General features: G+C 33.6%; 2 protein-coding genes across 3 annotated transcripts in view; both read right to left on the reverse strand.

Annotated features, from left to right (window-relative positions):
- LOC111509068 (lipase 1) overlaps positions 1-14,402 on the reverse strand; it is a 39,198-nt gene extending 24,796 nt beyond the window's left edge. The window contains exon 1 of one of the 2 annotated variants that reach the window (XM_074173830.1): positions 14,098-14,402. In XM_074173830.1, coding sequence (XP_074029931.1) covers positions 14,098-14,247 — 150 coding nt within the window. In that variant the 5' untranslated portion in view covers positions 14,248-14,402. The remainder of the gene's footprint in view (positions 1-14,097) is intronic. The other variant, XM_074173829.1, reaches the window with a different exon arrangement.
- Positions 1,664-7,967, reverse strand: LOC141481746 (uncharacterized). Its single transcript, XM_074173831.1, has 3 exons — positions 7,853-7,967; positions 6,661-7,564; positions 1,664-4,858 (listed from the first exon to the last, which is right to left on the reverse strand). The coding sequence occupies exons 1-2, from the start codon at positions 7,902-7,904 to the stop codon at positions 6,666-6,668; spliced, it is 951 nt and encodes a 316-aa protein (XP_074029932.1). The 5' UTR covers positions 7,905-7,967; the 3' UTR covers positions 1,664-4,858; positions 6,661-6,665.
- Positions 14,403-20,880: the final 6,478 nt, after the last annotated feature.

Consider the following 20,880-nt stretch of genomic DNA (forward strand, 5'->3'; position numbering starts at 1 on the left):
ACTCGAATGAACCATGAATAGTCATCTTTCGGAGGAATCAGTCCAGTCATCAGCCGAAGACGATTGTGGATCCTAACAATCGCAACGTCGTGAAGTAACTTGGTCTGGAATCTCTTAATTTTTATTTTTTGTTAAATTGTTTTATTTTTTTACTTGTATTTTATTTCACTGTAATTTCCTTTCAAGGTTTTTTTGCTTAATACAATTGTTACTTTCAGTAATTTTATTAATTTGTATTGGTTTTTTAGGGATTTCAAATCTTTTCGTATATTATCAGAAAATGGAAGTTCGAACTAATGAAATTCATCATGAAACATTGTCGATCACCTTCAAACAAACGTAAAATAATAATTATTATTAAAAAAAAAAATATGAATACTATTATCTGTTTTTCGATGAAAATTATTAACACTATCCATGATTATGCTAATTTTCTCATTAGTGAATACGTAAATATGAAGTATTTGGGTATATTATACTCTGATGAATAAACTGATACTTCCACTGAGAAAGTGAAGAAACGAACGTTATATTTACATGCCTTTTTTTTAGCTGATACCACTATTGCTACCTCGGAAGCGGTAGGTCCGACAAGGACGATTAAATGAAGCAACATTTGCCTTTTAAGGAATGCAACATGATGGTATTCTCAGATACTAAAATCACCAACCGTTTCTGAGATATTTGCAAAAAACTGAAAACGACACATTTTATTTTTTCCATTTTCAATAATATCAAAAAATGACACAAGAACTCTTTGCTTTTCTTCATGTCTTTCATAATCTGGTTCAACCCCTTTTCCAATACGACGTTTCGTTCATTGAAATCCATCATCAATATATTTATTTATACATTTTGGTAGTCACTGTGATTACAAATTTATTGACATATTACAACATATGTATTTCTTTATGTTTCTTCAAAATTTTATCATTCAACTTCTTTTTCAATGAGAAATCAAATATTAAAATATCAGCACATAGTTTATAGTATCGTAATACACCACATTGAAAAAGAAACAATTGCGAAAGAGAATGTAAGGAAATAATAAATCGGAATGCCTCACGTTACATTTTTTAAGTTACCGTCTCACGATATATCGCATTAAATGTTCAAATTGTCTTTCATCATTTCTTAAACAAATACCTGCTCTAGAAATAGTGTGCTTGTGCAGTTCTGTGGAGTGAAAGCCATGCCTGATTGAATCTTTCAATTCCTCAATATTAAAAAAAATCTGAATACTTTATTTTTTATGAAGCCCCACAACAGGAAATCTAGAAAAGAAAGTTCCGGTGAATGTGGTGGTCATTCAATAGGACAATTATTTCCTATTCATCTTCCTGGCATAGCTGTATTGAGAAAATCTTTACACATTCTCCTGTCTTACGTTAATACCATATCTCTCTTGAAAATTGGTAACTCATGTAAATATTCATTTTTTTGTCGCCAGTAATGATGTATATTCCTGTTGAACCATCCGTTATTGGTAAATCTACTTTCATTACACCACATTTTTTTGCGATTTCATTGATTTGGCGAAATTTTCTGAGCCATCTACAAAAAGTTTTTTCCTATTGAAGTTCCCCAAACGATTAATTTTTTCTTCAAGATTGTACGGTGTGAAGTTGCCTTATGTCTAATACTTCTGTTTGTGAAGGGAAGTCACTAAAATATCTGAAAACATTTCGGCAGAATCATTTTGAGGAATCCTCTTTGAGAGACTTCTATCATGTTCAGATAAGTTTGTGACACACCTCCCTACCCTATGATTCCATAATCAAAATGAGTTTCTCTTTTGTATGCAATTTTGTTTGCTTGAGGTCTAGATAAGATATGAATTGTTTCAATTTGAATAAAAGACAACGTAGTTTTTCACAAGATATGTAAAAAATTCTGAAGTGTGGTTCTAGGTATATACCTGAGTATGTTATTTTTTCACTGGTTCGAATTTCAAATACTGCTGATTAGTCAAATCATAGGTGGGCAGAGAAGTTTCAAGACTACTAATTGGTAAGTAATATGTTTTTTCAATATTCAAAAGGAGGAGTTTAGTGTCAAAATATTTCAAGTCATCTTCTACTTTGACTTTCAGATCATACCAATTTTCAGCTGTGTAAACTATCACAGTATAATCCGCCAAACTGAGTATTTGTCCATCTTCTTCCTGCAGGAAGCGGTTTTTCAAATATTATGTGAATAACAAAGACCCAATAGAAAAACGAATAAAAAACGAATAGCAGATGATTTTGAGTTATCACCAATTTTTTTCTTTCTCCTTCGGAGAACTACTCCTTTGGACGTCAGTGTGATAGATTAAAAAAAAAATACTAATCGAATTCAATTTCTTCAAATATTGCATGAGATCACAAAAAAACATGAAAATTGTACGGTAATATACACTGAGGTGTCAAAAACTACAGAAGTAGTCGGATGAGCATTTTTTTGCAATGGAGAAACTCACCAATGGACATTGAACACAATATCATCGATATTCACAGCTGAATTATACACCATTCTCCAAACATTGAGATTTATCGAGACAATGGAAGGGGAAATTTACTTGGTTCTATCCGATTCTTGTAGTTCACTCAAAGCTATACAAAAAAGTTACAATACCGAACCTCTAATCCAGATCATATCAAATGTAGTCCACATCCTGCAGACCTCTGGCAAAAGAATAATTCTTTTCTGGGTTTCAGGACACATAGGAATAGCCGGTAATGAACTCGCAGATATTGCTACTGGACAAAATTATTTGACATCTCAATTAGACCTGAAGACATAAAAATCCATATCAAAAATGAAATAAGAGACAGTTTGAATCAAGAGTGGGATGATAGTAACCATAAATTGAAAATCATAAAAAATAAAGTTGACGAGATACTACCTTTTCCATCACAACAAAAAAGGGAACAGATTGCACTTTCTAGAGTGAGAATTGGACATATTCATATAACATCTAGTTATCTTCTGTGCGGTACCAGACTCGCAAAATGCGACACCAGCGACGTACAACTTACGGTAGAACATTTACTCCTAGTGTGTCCAATATATAACCAAGCTAGAAACGATTGCTCTCTCCCTGACACACTGCAACAATTCGGATAAAATTTCGGAATGAAACAGGTCTGATGAAGAAAGTGTAGATCACATGTGATTTCAATCTCGGAAATACAAGGCTAATGACCGTTGTAGTCGATGCCTCAAAAAAAATATAATAAAAAGTACCGATACATGATATTCCATCAATGTTTTCGATGTTTTGTGATGTTTTTAATGTTTTATTCACCAAATACAAATAGAAGTCATACATATTCTAAGATTAAACGACTTACCTGTAAGGAAGTTCACTCTTGATTATATGAAGAACCACTACATCATAGAACACCTTGTAGTTACGCCTCTGAGGCGGAAACCGACCACTAGTTTTTACCCGAATGAAAAAAATATTCCATATCAATATACTCAGCCCATTGATTCATTATGATTTTTGGTGCACCTATTTCAGATCGCGTAAGGGTAAGTTAAAAATGAGGGAGGGTTGGGTTGGTCTATGATGTAGTGGTTCTTCATATTATCAAGATTGAACTTCCTTACAGGTAAGTCGTTTAATCTTAGATTATATTTCAGAACCACTCCATCATACACCACCTTGTAGATGTTTAAAGCATATCAGCGATCTGAATAATACTCTGTAATTAATCATTATGATTTAATAATTCGTAATTTGAGTTCATAAACTTATCATAAAAAAAATTATATCATATCGGTAGTAATGAATATATAGTTTATAAAATACATTAACAATAAACATTACAACAATAACAATTTTATATAGATTAAATTCCCACTAATTTTTAAAATTAGAAATGATAGCTTCAGCAAAATTTTTACTATTAAACAACGGTTTATTAAAGAATATGGCAAACACGCAAGATTTTTCAGACCACCCTGCCGCATTTTTGATTACATCAATAGTTGCTCCACTACGTTTTGCTGCCGAAGTGGAAGCATGCCGCGTGGAATGCGATGAAAATTTTTGAGTATCAATACCGCTTTTAGTCAAGGTTGTTTTGATCCATCGTGAAATACTTTGACTTGAAGCAGCATGGTATGGTCTCCTAAGTGTTATGAATAATTTGTTGACAATACCTCGTAATTTTTGTGTTCTTGATAGGTATTCACTCAGACATTTTGCAACGCAAATCTCTGGCTTTTCATAGAAATACGGTAAAATTATCACCGGCTGTTGCCTGCCGGGCGCAGAAGTTTTAATAATTCCTGAAATATTAATTTGTATATTTGAAGACATGTCCCTTATGTCAGATATTTTTATGCTAGCAATAGTCTGTATCCTCTGAGCAGACGCCAATGCCAAGAGAGTTGCTAACTTGTACGTTATTTCATCCAATGATAAGATATGATATGGATAAAGTGTTTCCAAATATTCAAGAACCTGGGAAGGGTCCCAAGTCGTGGAATATTTTGGAAAAACCGGTCTCAATTTGAAAACTCCTTTGAGAAAACGTTTTATTACATCTTCATTATCAAGCGATACAATTATTAATTTCAATGCTGATCTGTGGGAATTTAATGTATTATAATTTGCTCCACACTCAAATTTCTCTTGCAGGAATTGAATTATATCTGATATTCTAGGCTCGAAAACATTCACTTCATGCAGGTTACAAAATACCCACCACTGCTTCAACGAGCTATTATATTGTTTTTTAGTATTAGTACTTAATGATTCAAGTAGGGTTGGAATACCACATTCAGGAATTCCGCTTCTTATATATGTTTCCCTGATAAGCGCGCAGCAACCAGGGTAATCTTCGTCCATATTGGATGCGGTTGTCTGAAAGGGCTCAGCATTAGGTTTGATTTTGGTTCAAAATGAATTGGTTGAGAACACATGAGCTTTATAAAAATAGGATACCATGGCTGCGTGCGCCAATCTGGCACTATTAAAATTCCTTCAGCTCTATCCGTTATTATTTTGTTAAGTACCTTCAAAATAATTGAAAATGGCGGAAATGCATAGAAAAATAAATTTGACCATGATATTGTGAATGCATGTATGTGAATGGAATCTGGGTCTCTTTTCCAAGATACATAATTCTTGCATTTGGCATTAAGCTGTGATGCAAAAAGATCGATACATGGTTTTCCTAAAACTTGTTTTATTTTACTAAATACTCTGTCATTCAATGAATATTCTGTTTCGATAGAGAGACTCCGTGATTCCACATCAGCATAAATATTTTTTCTAGAAGGAATATAGAAAGCAAAAACCCAAAGATTTTTAGATTTACACCATTACCAAATTTCTCGTGTAATTTCATGTAAGGTAATATATTTCACGTAACCCATTCCGTTGATATAGCTAATTGCCGTTGTATTATCTATTCTCAACAATATGTTACAATTATTTTTCAATTGTGTAAATGATTTTAAAGCATCCAATGCAGCTAAAAGCTCTAACTGATTAATATGTAAATTTTGTTGGTTTTGTATCCAAAACCCATGAATTTTTTCATTTCCCGATACTGCTCCCCACCCAGTAGAAGAAGCGTCAGAGTATATTTCTATATCGAAACTTTTAATTTTCAAGTCCTCCTGAGTCTCTGGAATATTACGAATCCACCATCTGATGTCATCTTTAAACGATTCTATAATTTTTACCTTCCTTTCATAATCTCCCAACGATCTTTTGAGAGCAAAATATTTTGCTCTCTCTAATTGTTTGGTATATGACCAACCATACTTCACAGCTGGACATAGAGAAACGAGGTATCCCAATACTTTTGCTAATTCACGTATCTTACAATTCTGCTTAGTTAGTAATTTATTTAATTTTGATAAAGCAACTTTTCGTTTTTCATCAGGAAGCGTTATCACCATATTTACACTATCAAAAATGAACCCCAAAAATTTACATTTTTGTTTGGCTCCAAAATACTTTTAGTAGAATTTATAATGAATCCTAATTGTTCTAAAAGATGAATAACAATATTTGTATGATTGACACATTCCACAGCGGATTTTCCGATAATTAGTAAATCATCCAGGTAACTCAATATACCTTAGATATCAAATGTCGTAGTACAGGCTTCATGATTTTTGTAAATATAAAAGGACTTGAACTTAAGCCGTTTGGTAATGAAGTGAACTGATAAAGCACACTTTCAAAATAAAATCTCAAATATTTACGATGGCATTCTTTGATCGGAATAAAAAATACGCGTCTTTGAGATCAACTGTACACATAAAACTATTTGGAATAATCAAATTTCGAACAGCTTTGATATTTTCTAGTTTGAACTGAGGTGATATCATAAATTTGTTCAATTCTTTCAAATTCAAAACGAATCGGTAACCACCACTGGATTTAGGCACTAAGAAATATGATGAAACAAACTGACGTTTGCTTGGATTGCATTTTTGAATTGCGCCTATCGACTGTAAATTAGAAATACTCTTTTTCAGATCTTCATGTGCCCTGTTAGAATTATTCTGAATTTTGTAGAACGACTGATGAGGTTTTTTTACAAAAGGTAAACTATAACCCTGAATACAGTGCAGTATGTTAACATCAGAACAAATATTTTGCCAATCAACCAAAAACAACTTGAGTCGACCAGCATAGTTGGTAGATACCTGATTTATTTCCTTCGTTTTTCTTGCATCCTCCTTGTGATCATTTTTCTTTGATACCTCGAGCCCTCGTTTTGGATCCTGTAGTCCACTTTTTGGTAATTATTTATTCTGTGCTTCTGGAAAGGTCGCTTGAAGTTTAAAGAAGTTGATGGTTGAACAGGTTTTTTATATTCCTTACAAGCATTTTGAGCAGCTTGTGCCGTTTTGCACTTTTCTGCAAACCCAGACCCAAAAAGGAACTGATCCGATAGAGATTCTTCAGCAATCTTTTTTACTTGTTCATTCATCATCGGGAAAATCTCATGTTTTCGGTGTCTCGAAATTAAAAAATGACTCTCGCACAATAATTTGGCAGAGTCTACCAATGTTGCTATGATTTTTTCCTTAATATCTTTATGATTGTCACCAGTCAATAAACAATCTAAAACTTGGCCAATTGCACCAAGACCTTTACCCATTTTATCTTGCACTGCCGATAAAAATGCATCTTTCTTCAATTGTATCCCCGAACATAATCCTTGCAGCTCATTATTCAGTTTTGGTGCACTGAGTAGGGGACAATTTTCAGGAAGTTTCCATTTGTTAGATAGGGAATCTCGAATTTCTTTATCGATACCTTTGCTCAAATAAACAGTCCATCTTGTTACAATATCCCCGTTTATAGGTTCTCCCATAACCGTGTCTGAAGAGGGATCAACACCTAACAGATTGACTACAGACAGAGAATCACTTTGTGTAGTTGGGACATCCTGTACCTGCGCCTCTGTTATAATTCTCACAGGTGCGTCTTCATTTGCATCTGAGTCATCATCCGTCGAATTGAGATTTCTATGACCCCTCTGTATATTATCATCTCGAGAATTATCACTGCTTCGCGATGTATCACTTTCAGATTCTGACTCACCTAAAAATTTACCTGAATGAATCAACTGTGAACAGACAGAATAAACAAAAATCAGACAGTGTGATTTCTTTTGCAAGATTCTAAATAGAATACTTGACACATGAACATCCTTAAGGCACAATGAGCCAAAATGGCAGGCACAATATCAACTGCCAAGAATATTGAGCAGTTAAGTACACAAAGCCAATTCAGCTAAATGTACAAATGAGCATGTCTCATGAATAAGACCCTTGTCGCCACTCCTACTGAAAATAATAAAAGCATGATCATAACCCTTTCATTATTTACTATAAATGTTTTTCATTTTCTGCTTTTTTAATTTCCTAATTTTCTTTTTCATTTTGCAAACTCATCAGTAATTTTCCGTCTTTTACCAGTCATTATTATTAGATATGATCGGTACCGCACTAAAAAGCATAATGAATCAATGGGCAGAGTATATTGATATGGAATATTTCTTTCATTCGGGTAAAAACTAGTGGTCGGTTTCCGCCTCAGAGGCGTAACTACAAGGTGGTTTATGATGGAGTGGTTCTGAAATATAATTCTCACATATAATGTACATATAATATATCTATATAATATATGGATTTTTTTCTATTCAAACATATGTATGTAATGTATGAAGAAATGAATTGAGATGTAAATAGACTTAGTGGAAAAGTAGAAGTTGAAGGAATATAAAATAAAATATCAATATAAAATATTGGAAAAGTTAAATTGAAATAAAATCTAATCATTACATAATAACATATTATAAAATTACGAGTAACGATAATTGTAAATGTAAATAAGCACTTTGAAAAAATATCAAATAATAATTTCTAGTGAAATACAAACTTTAGAAATAAAAATAAAAATTATAGAAGACTCAAGAACGGCTGGACCAACTTTTATGATTTCTGAGTTTTTGGATTTGCCTTCATCGGGAATAGAATAATAAGTATTAAAATATGATATTCCATCAATAAAAATAATAATAATGGAAGATACAAAACATCAGTCATAATAGTGACGTGTTATAATGGAACACAACTGACAGCTTACATATATATCACAGGGTACTTTACTGAAAAGTGCACTCTTACTACCAATTCCTATCTATTTTATTACATACCACTACTATTTATCTCATTTTACATAATTTTGTATCAATTTTAAAATCCTAAATCTGCTCATCCATTGAATGTTAGACGGAACGACGTTCGCAGAGTCCGCTAGTCGTTTATATAAGAATCAAGAAGTTGAAAAAATGTTCTTCAATGTTATACTCCCAGTTTATTCTGAAATATTCAGATTCAAAGCATATAGTCTTATCCTTCACAAAATCATTACTACCGTAACAGATTTATGAGTGATCATATATATGAAACCGTATTTCATTGAGCTGTTTTTGATTTTATGAAAAGAATATTTTGTGTATGTATAGTGTAGATTTTCACGGTTGGTAGAATTGAAGGTTTTTCCAGATATTCATTAGGTTGATGTTTCTTCACACATTCATTTCTCCTAACGTTCCTACACAACGGGGTCCGGTAAGTATTAGCCAGAGAACAACTTCTCTCCTGGCTAATACCACAAGGTTTATTGAATTACATCCAACAGACATCTATGTGAGTAACCTCATAACATACAGATGATTGTCTTTCATGTAATGTCAGCAGCGTGACCATGCTGAAATTAATTGAGTAGAGCAGCTACAGACGGTTTTGAGGTATTACCTCTCATCAGTGCAGGAAATAACTTACTCAAATAACAATGTGACTGCGACTCGACTGGCTTCATCGCGGTGCGATTGCACTTAGGAAACCTTCGTCAGAGAGAAATATTTGTTAACTAGTAATAGTTCCATCTCGTGTACAGAGCCCGAAAAGCGTGTTGGTAAGAGTGTTGGTGATATAAATTATGAAATTTTCATAATGATTAGGTTTTTTTGAAAGTTTTTGGCTTTTTACTAATCCACCTTGAATATTGTGAAATATACTTGAATTTCTTGAACACTTTATATCGGTTTTTTCTGTTTTATGACAAAATTATCAAAAGAAGTTGTAGATCCGATAATTATTTATGAAAAATGTCTCAATTTTTTTTTCTCCTGAGAGTTGCCGTTTCTGAGATATAACGATTCAAAAGTTGAAAGAGTTGTAATGGTCATAATAGGCACACTTCTCCACGACATCTTTGAGGTAGTATATTGAGCACATTCTTTCAAACGTGGTTTTCCCAATGGACCTACTCCACGGATATGTTGTGATTCTGTTCAATTTGAAACTATTGAACTTGAAAATGATAAGAGCGGTGTAAATTGAAAAAAGTAAAATTTATTGCCAGATTCATAATTCTCTAATACTTCTGCTTCCTCTTCTTCTTGTCTTTCTTCTTCTTTTTGTTCTACTACTCCATCTTGGGTGCAAGTTATTTGCCTCGATAGTGATATATTGTATGTCTCCTCGTTGGTATCAAACAAATCCTCATCTATTGGTGATTCTACATTTGGGGCACGACTGGTCTCAAAAACTTGTACATTCTATAGAACAAAGCAGTTCAATTTTTTTGCCACCACATTCAGCACTACATCCCTTTCTATAATAGCAAAAAATTATGTTTAGCAGTTTCCACCTCCGGCGCAGGTGGGAGGTGGAAGGCCAACTTCCAATCCCAGTTGTTTGAGCCATGCTTGAACTTGATAATATACTCGTAAAAGAAGTTGAAGAGCAGCCGTTCAGATTGGAAGAAGACAAGCTAATTGTACTGGTTTTTTATTTCGAGTATTTTTAACGAGACATGCATATCGAAACTTATTTGAGCACGTAGTTTTTAGGAGCTACATACATAGAATGAAGAAAGCGAATTTCGTTGGTGATAACTTCTTGTGCAGTTAAAAGTTGAATTACTTTTTTTGAAAACTTCAGCTGATTGAACTACACATCTTATTTTTCAAACATTTTGAAAACTAGAGGAGTACTCACTGGCGATCAGATAGAGGACAGCGCACGGCGTGGAACACCCTGAAGTCTCAACCATACTTCCCCCGGCCTAACAAAACCTGATCCCTCAAGAATGACTACCACTATGGACCCGGATACTTCAACGAAAAATACAGATTACAAACTTTGATAAATTGAATTTTAATATAATTTTTGAAGTAACCCAACCCTGAAGAGACATAAGCCTATAACAGGGCCTCCTCGTAAAATCATTATAGCCATCAAATACATCAGTAACTCTGAGACCAAAATGTCGACGTAATTTTTACCCCGAGTAAATTGTTCCAGGTATCGGGCGATGAGGATTTTTTAGATTTAATTTATGATGGTTTCTTGAACAATTCTACCAACTTTGAGCTGGGTGCGAATTTTTGTACTCTTGGACGTCTAAATTGACCGGTTAAAAAGTTTGAAGTACCAGGTATTTCTGAAATATATTTTTATCTGTATCTTCTTCATTCGTTGAGTTATTAAATATCTGCTCAAACTTGTCCACGAAAACTTCCAATTAAATTCTTATACACGAATTCGTTTAACATTTAGAATACACACCTGCAATTTTTGTAGCAAAGTTTTTATCAGAAATGTGCACTTGACATTGAAAAAACAGACTATTCCTGATATTTCTATGAGTTAGGGCAATTTGACGAATAACAGATAAACTATGTTTTATCACATTAGTCACGAACGTTATTCAAATGAAAGCAATAGGTAGTTTATTATACGTTATTGAAATGTGTTGATATCCCAATTCTCTATTTCGCACAGTAAAGTATTCAGAATGTATTCCTGGGAGGACGGGTGAAGAAAAAATTCCAATATTGAATGAAAAATTCACTTAGGTGACATGAAATGAAAAGAGCCTGAGGGGTGCTGTCAATGACTTTCAATAAAGTCTTTTTTCTGGTTTTTATCTATGTATACTTGAAGAAAACAGAATCCGGGCTGGTAGGCCGTGGTCTAATGGAACCTAAAAGTACCAAAGCTCTCTGGCTTACCGAGACAGGCTTGTCTGGCCATCAGAGGTACCACCAGTACCACACCGTCAGCGGCCATGGAGATCCTTCTAGGTCTACCTCTTCTACACATTTTTCTGGAGAGAAAGGCTAGATGGATTGCATACAGACTTCTGCACATTGCCAATTGCACAAATCAATTTAATGCAGAGTGCAACAAACTGTTGGTTGACAATGGAAGTCACAGCATTCTTGAAATGACCTCTAACTTCATGTCTCCAACTGTCAACTACGAACCGCCTTATAAACTACTATTCCGGAGTAGAGAGGACTGGATCCTCCGGAAGAAGGAAATATTAAGAACAGATAGTTGTTGTTGCAAAGATGGATCAAAAACACCTTCTGGTTCTAGTGCAGGTGTTTTAGTCGCAGACCCAGAATAGAGATATCTACCTGCCTAGGAACTTATGTGACTGTATTTCAAGCGGAAATTTACGATATTGAATTGTATGCGGAAAAATTGGATAAATCCAACCTCACACACAAGTCAATAAAAATATTCTCAGATAGTCAAGCGGCGATGGTAGCTCTTGGCTTCTACCGAGCAACGTCTAAATTGGTAGTAAATTGCCAAAATCGACTTCCCTCGATAGGAAGACTTAACAGATTGTCTCTGGTCTGGATTCGTGGCCATACTGTCCTCGAAGGCAATGAAACTGCTGACTCCCTTGCAAAGGAGGGTGCTACAAGCAGCTTCTTCGAACCAGAGCCTGTCATTAGCATCGCCTTAGGCTTTGCCAAACAAACGTTGAACACCTGGATGGCAAGAAGATTTATGGACTTCTGGCAGAATCATCCAGGATTGGCTCCCTCCAAGGCGTTTATTCACCCTTCGAAGCTTGATACCAAATAATTGTTGGATTACAGTAGGAATGAACTACGATGTCCAACAGGCCTTCTTACAGGTCACTGTCATTTGAATCGTTATATGCAGAGACTCGGACTGTCGGAAGACAGTGTGTATCGCCTCTGTTTGGAAAATGATGAAACAGCAGAGCATATACGTTGTGCCTGCCTCGCTGGGGACCGAATCAGGTTCTTAGAGTTCACTAATCGGCTTCGTTAAGAAGCTGGGTGAATTTGTCCGAGTGTGAACAGGTGTGAGCCACAATAAACCCTTGCGTGTTGTGGTGGAGGGTCGAACAGACCCACTCACTTTAGACCGAACCTAACCTAATCTAACCAAACGTTTCGATTGCTACTGCGGCAGGAATCATCAGTGGCATGTGCATTACCTTCGATATATAATTTTCCTTACATTGTCAACACTGATGATGTATGCCTCAGTAGCACATTTTTGGTATTTTGGTATTTGGTATATCCGGGCCTACTAGCCCGAATGTAGTTCTCTTAAATAAAATTTTCCCCAAAAATAACTAAGAGACTTGCTTTCATTTGAGTGAATATCAGGGCCGTAATAAGAAATATCAATTAATCTTATGATCATAAATTGCTCAATAGTATCAAAAATATTTGAAAAACAAAAAAGCTTAAGACAAATTGTTGGTGTCATTGAAATAGACAATTTTGGCCTAATTCTATGGACTCTTCATCTCTTATCGTATATGGGATTCAAATTTGAATAGATTCTTCCCCACCACTTTTCCGTAACTAGAACAATATGCTAACTCTCGATGCGTGTTTGGATAACCAAGTTGACATCAACAGGAGATGACAAACGAGTTTTAATTAGCAAAATGAGCGTCGAAAGACATCTTTTTTATTCTGTTGGGGAAAAAGTGTCTGCAATTGATTTAATTCTCGCTTGAAGTTTCAATTCAAATTCTCCTCTTTTCTAATTGTTGTGTTCCATTCATAACCCATTCATCAATAACTAATGAGGAGATCATCAAATCCATTTCAAAATACAATGATATATAATGAAGAAGGTACCACTATTACCTAACTTTCAGCCAAAGTCAAGTTCAATGTAAAGGTGTCTAGTCGTAATTATTCAATGATTATGCCAACATCCATTATTCTCTTTCTTGTATTTTGTTATGAATACCATTTCTTTGAATATCCAATTCATTGTGAAAAAATATTTTAATTAACGAAATGTGTGGACTTGAAACTTCTTTATAACATCTAGTTAATTATACAAACAGGAAGATTCTTAAGACAGGAGCTAAGGAAATTAATGTAATTACGAACTATTCAGATAAATGACACCTCTTCTTGAAAAATAGTTCATGAAAAATTCATTTCAATTGAAGTTAAAAATTAATTTCTTTCATTAATTTTTTACTGGAGATAATGAATCTGTTTGAAAATTATACATTTGTCTGTGGATTATTCATGAACAAACTGTCGACCATGAGTTTTAATGTGATATTGTTTTCTTGCTTACTATTTGTTTTTATTTTACAGGTATATATATATTTATATATATATATATATATATATATATATATATATATATATATATATATATATATATATATATATATATATATATATTATTGAGGATAGGGGAGGAAAATGAAAATGAATTAATCACTCAACTATAAAAGCAATTAAAAATACTTACAATATTCTGGTTTACCACTGGATTATCGAAGCAATTTCTTTCAAAAATATTAAAGACACTGTAATCATCCAAACTATTACAAACTTTAATGGTATTTACTAAACTGATGAAGCTGGATAACCATAGTAAACCAGCAGCACCCAACTCCATTGTAACTGTGGCAGTAATTGACGCACAACGGCACAACGACGTTGTGGTTATTCGTCCACTCTAGCAGCTATTAAAAATAAATAGATACCTTATTTTATTTATCACTCAACATTATTATACGCTTGTATCGAAGCAAAGTGCTACATGTGAATGAAAACAGGACGGGAAGACCTATACATCGTTTTTTTCGTAAATAAATTGAAATTATTCAAGGAAAACATGAGCGAGCGTCGAACGGGTTTTTATAAGAGCAATTAAGAAATGAACCTTAATTTCAATAAAGAATTGAGGAAGCGGTTGGTGAATTGAGATTCAATGTATTATTCTGGGTGTTCTGAAATTTGAAACATGGAATCGTGTACTTTTTCTGAAATTTGCTTCACAGCAGTTCAAAGTTTTACAGAACTCTGGACCTAACAGAATATGGAAATGTTAAAAGTATAAAGGAATTCATTACTTAGTTATATTAATGGCGTTCTATGAAAACAAAGTGTGATAAAATTTGCAGTTAGGTCAGGTTAGGTTAGATTGGAAAATATTCTCAAATATGAGTTGTAATACATCTTGCCTTTATTCGTGTGTAAATCATCAACTCCTCAAACAATCCGAGAAAAACCCCTTGAAAAGGTATAGCTTCTGCTCATTGAATTACCAAAACGTGAATATTTGCATTTTTAAAACTTTTTTAGAGAACTAAAATTTTTTGATAGTACTACTCTGTGAATGTGGTGAGGTTAGGTTAGGTTTATACTGAATGGGTCTATTCGACTCTGCAGCTCAACCCACAAAGGTTTGTTGTAGCTCACATAGTCTAGTCATTTAAGGTTTTATCAGCGGAAAAATTCCTACTGAGCTGAATTTTGGTATACAGCTTCATTATGGATTTTAATGAAGATGTGAAAAATCGACATTGATATCGTGCCGGCTAAAAAAGTTATAAGGGTCAAAAGGTCACGAAAATCAGTTTTTCGGGAATATCTCGGAGGTCAATAAACATTATTCCTCATGCGATTATCTACAAAAAATGCGCATTTTTTTGTAAAATCAACCGTTTTTGGACTAGAGCGCTGAGAAAGCGACTTTATTATGAGGTTTGTTCTGGTTCTACGAAATTCAGATTCTAGGACGTCAGGATCATGCGCAGTTGATATAGAGCGGACCTCTCCTTAAACTTTGTAGGCAAAAATACGAATCGAATGACACCTTGGTCGTAATTTTTGGACAGGGCTGAAAAATGTCACCAAAAAGAGCTAAATCGAGTATATGTGAACCAGACTACTTGGAGAGATTGAACCAGAGGTCATTTTCAGAATGCTGTGACTTTCAGTGTGAACCAGTTTTCCGCTATGGTTCGCATGAGCTTGTTTTGTGTAACGATATGCAAAATTATGTTGTAAATCTAGCGTCTCTCTCGAAAAAGATGTAGAGAAGAGATAGGATTAGAAGGATTTCCATGGTACCTGTCGATGACGGTGTGGTGCAGATATCACAGGAAATGATCAAGGAGAAGCCTATATCTGTACGTTAAAATGCTTCATCTGAGCGTTTGTTGTGTACATATACCCAATGCATTTGTTTGGGCCCTAAGTTTCAATATTTTCCACAAATTCTTCAACATGTCCATGAGTACTTCAGTACTTTTTCCAAATGAACGTTCCAGGTGAATTGTTCATCTAGTATAGTACCTAAATAATTCACTTCCGCTACAAATGAAATAACCCCACTTTTGAAGGATAGAAGGATTGGTTTGTTTTCATGTACGTATGTATCAACCAAAAAATCTGAATAAGTTAAGAGTCTGAGAGGACGTTGGTTGTTATCAATTGGGTCCCCCCTGAATTGTTTTCGAACGTGGAGATCAGATGTTTGAATCGTGACGTAATTGTCATCATAATAATTCTCCAATAAACGTGAAAAATAATGTGAATTTATGAGAATGTTCAAATATGGTATGTGAAAGAAGGCTTTGAGTTGAAGAAACAGATTATTATGGTGACCTGGGTAAGAAAGTGGAACAAATATGATGAATGTAATTGAATTTTAATGTTCAGTGATAATTTCGAATAAATCATATAGCAGTTTTTAATTCCAATAAGCGTACCGCTGTTTTATTCATTGAGAACCTAAGCATAGGTCCACTACGCCTGATACTTTGGTCTACTGCGCCTGGGAAGCAAAGACAGTGATAGTTCGTTAGGATATTTAATATTATATTCATAGGACTCCTCTATCGAATACATTATGAAATGAATCTATGAAATGGGTATTTCACATATTCAGATCAACTGAGTAACCCAAAAAAACAATCTCTATATATAAAAAGGTTACGAAAATGCTACTGATCTGTGAATAGAGTAGAATCCGACAGCAAGGAAATTCAGAGAAATCTATTTAAATTTGAAATTTTTCAGTAAGTTAACGTTTATAGATGATATCTTCTATCTGAACATGTGAAAAAGATTTTTTCTGAAATGTATTGCCTTTGCTGAACTTTTTTGCAGCTTCCTTAAGGGCAACTTTCGATTACTTCAAGAATTCTGTGTTTCATTAATTGACACCGTAACAGATCAATTGACCACGGCAGCATACCCCACTAGATAGTTCCCTAACATAAGTCAGTCTTTGTCAGGTGTTTTCTTGTTACAGTACTGCTGCATGTGATAATCACTCATCTAAAGATGACGGAACACATGTCGATGATGAGGACAATTCTGGTTATCTATTTATAATTCACTATGAGGTGGAAAACGGTGAAAGTGGAGGTTTTCTTTCGAAAGTATTTTCTATGACAAGTATAACTTTTTTATGAGCTCTTTCAATCGAACACTTCCCAGTTATCATTTTTAATCGGACAGTTTGTCAATAATAGACTGAATAATAGTTTGTTTGAAGGTGGTTGGCGATGTTTCATGGTGAATTTCATTAGTTCGGACTTCCATTGTCTGATATGATATAAAATGATTCAAAATCCCTGTGAAAACCATTTTATTTTATTTTGATTTCATTTGAAGTAACTTGGCATGGAATCTATTGATTTTAATTTTCTTTTTTTTTTGTTTATTTGTTCGATTTTGAATTTTTTGCTTGTATTTTATTCCAATTTCATTCCAGGGTGTTTATGCTTGATATAATAATTGTTATTTTTAGCTATTCATTTCAATTTTCCATTGTATTTGTTCTTGCAGTGATTTCAAATCATTTTATATCATATTAGACAGTGGAAGTCCGAACTAATGAAATTCAGACTGGATAATAGTCAAAGAAAAACTTTTACAAATTTCGCTGCAATTTGAAAAAGTAATTATTCTCGAAAAATTTATTTTTCATATTTCCATATAATATTGGATTGAGGGTAAAAAACTGATTGAAAATTAATCATTCGTCAAACTCCAGTACTCTAGTAATTAATTTCATTTCAAAATACACATATTGAATGTTACTTTCAGAGCGAAAACGATGACGTTGCGCTAATCAGAATAGCCCCATTGTTGTTTACTGATAATGCTATCCTGGTTGGCTTCAATTCACATATAGTTTTTTTTGAAGGTTGTTTTTGAAAAACACTCTAGTTCCCAGAAAAGTTATCATTAATGATGTTATACAGCGTGACTAACGGTCGATGGTAGGTTAGACGTTTCTGGAAAACGCAAAGCATTGTATAAAATATTCTAGGCGTGTAGATCGTAATAATTCACTGAAGACTTTTCAGGATGATCCGTTGTCTGATTGAGGCTCATCGTTAAAACACTGTATATACAGGGTGGGGCATCCCATACGACACGGTCTCTGCAAATCGAATCAATAATTTTTCCGGGAATTTCTACAGTTTATTATATGTATATTCATTAGGACTGCAGAAATAAATTATTTTGGAGTCCACAGGGTGGACACCCTATATTTGGAAACACTTTTAAAAACTCAAGAAAAAAAAGATGATTTCATAAAAGATATGAAAATGATAGGTACAATTGCTATTTATAGAAATCATCCCTTCGAATTCTGACCAATCATGGGCAATTTGGGCTATTGATTTTATAATTTCGGACAAAAGAACTTTGTTATTTCAAATAGAACACCCTTTATTTTTTTGGTCTGATAATATAAAATATAACCCACTCCCTAGAATGAGTTCACCGATTCCACAAAAAAATAAAACAACCTATGATATGATGATTTTTCACATCCCATTTTTTGAGGTTTCAAAATATTTGTAAGACTTTTCAATAATTTTTCGTGTTTTTCGAATATATTGTTTATTTCATCATCATTTGGATACATAGTGGCCCCATACTGGGGCCACTGTTGTTCCTTATATATATTAACGATTTACCACATACCATGGGCCAAGTAAATATTAAAACAATAATGTATGCAGATGATGCAACGCTGAGTAAAACAGTTGATGAATTAAATTGCCCGCAACAAAGCCTGAATATAATCTTAGATAAAGCAAAATCTTGGTTTATACCAAACGAGTTAATATTGAACGAACAAAAAACAGAATATTCAACTTTTGAAATCAATAAATCGAATATAAACGAACAATCGGTGGTCAAGTTCTTGGGGGTAAATATAGATTCAAATTTAAGATGGTCAGAACATATAAATAATATGTGCAATAGACTAAGTAAGACAATTTATGCAATAAGAGTGATAAAAAAAGTTATAAACCAAAATGCAGCACTAATGACATATCATTCCCTTTTCCATTCAATTCTGAAATATGGGATTCTAAGCTGGAGTTCAGCATCTCTCATCTAGACAAAGTATTTATTATTCAAAAAGCAGCCGTGAGAGCCATAACCTCGAGTAAACCCAGTGAAACCTGTCGACCGTTATTTAAAGCTATGAAAATTATAACTCTATATTCAGTTATTGTATTTGAAAATCTGCTAAACATTAAGGAAAACTTAAATAAACATACCATGCACACAGACATACATCATTACAATACAAGACATAAAACAGATCTTGTACAGGAATTAAATAGATTGAAGAGAAATGATAATGTCGGTATCGGGCTATACAATTTACTACCACCTCAGTTTCGTCAATTACCAAGCAAAACATTCAAGAGTAAGTTAAAAAATATTTTGAGTACGAACCCTATTTATAACATTGATGAATTTTCTGATGTAATTGGGAGGTTAGAGACTTGTTCGAATTGATTGCCTAAAGTAGAAAGCTATATATAGCATGTGATAGTTACTAGATTATTAAGTTGAAAATTAAACTGACGTGATATCTTTCAATTGTAATGCTATCATTGTAATAATGAATTTATGTTATCCTGTATTGACTATATTTCCTAAAGACTAAATGAATATTGTTACAAGTCTATAAAGTCGATATTTTTAACTTGCGTGTTAATGTTAATGTTGTTTACATACTCAATTTTGAGCTAATAACCTGTAATGTTTTTAATTTTAGACTATTTCAGATATACTTTGTTGACGTATCGATAAACTGTATGTGTTTCTAAAGATTAAATAAAATTATTATTATTATTATTATTATTATTTTCTGCTGTTTATATTGAGTGTTTTGATTCCTATATAACCTACGATCGAAGGCGGGTTAAGCAACTATAACGTTCCCATTCATTTCCAATGCAGAAGTTATGGATTTCAATAGCATTGAGATTTTTTCTTGAGTTGATTCACGATAGATGTGTGTGAAATACATATAGATCTGACAAGAAGACAGAAAGCCATTTGAACTTCATAATTTGCTATTCACTAAGTACGCATATGAAATTTAGAATAAGTGAACACTTACCTCAGCCCTCAACTTGATTCAGTAGATGGGAAAATTTAATTATTCTCAGCAGGCACCAACTGAGCTCCTGAAATTGAGAACGTAATTAGTACCGCCATCATCATAATTCTCAAGACATTTTCACTAACGTGAAAGGAAATGGTGTTTTGAGACATATTTTCAGTTGAATTTGCTTTTTTATTAAATACAACCTGAAGGTATATCGCTTATAACTCAAGACAAAGGAACACAGTCAAAAGGTAGGGTTATGATTTTAGCGGGCTATGTATGTGGGTATTAATTTTTTAATTTACGTATGTTTCACCCCAGCACCTGAAGTATCGATGTGATTTTGATAAATGAGATATCAACTGATTCATTATTATGATGCGGGTAACATTTATTTGTATTTGCTACCATATCAAGCGATCAAATATAATATATAGTGTCATAGTGTAACATCAGCTTGTTCATGAAAAAAATTGTCATTTTTACTCAAAGGCGGTTAGTATTCAATAATTAAAAAAATATGTTGAATGGTTTCATTGAAAAATATTCTAAAATCTAAAAAATATTTCGGAAGGTCCTAGGTAGCAGTCATCACACCACTCTCCTCAGCAATCTACGGTTTTGATCAGATGAAAAAATAATGAAATCGTTGAGCATGGCGTAACCTGAATAACGATTTCATTATCTTTTTATCTGATCAATACTGTGAATTGCTGAGGAGAGTGGTGCGATGACTGCTACCTAGGACCTTCCGAAATTTTTTCAGTTTTCAGTACATTTTTCAATGAAACCGTTCAACAAAAATTTTTTTGTACTCATTTCATTTTCAAGTTTTCAGTTTATAATTTCTCCACCCTAATGCCACGG

This window comes from Leptinotarsa decemlineata, unplaced genomic scaffold (assembly GCF_025532065.1).
Source record: "Leptinotarsa decemlineata unplaced genomic scaffold, Ldec_3_MD MMD2_tig00000505_RagTag_RagTag, whole genome shotgun sequence".
Lineage (NCBI taxonomy): Eukaryota > Metazoa > Arthropoda > Insecta > Coleoptera > Chrysomelidae > Leptinotarsa > Leptinotarsa decemlineata.

Excerpts from the sequence above, each read along its gene's own strand:
- LOC141481746 (XM_074173831.1), bottom strand. The coding sequence starts at position 7,904 with ATGAAAAAGAAAATTAGGAAATTAAAAAAGCAGAAAATGAAAAACATT. Across the intron at positions 7,565-7,852 it reads GAAAATGAAAAACATTTATA|GTGAGTCAGAATCTGAAAGT; the intron begins GTAAATAATGAA and ends GTAAATTTTTAG.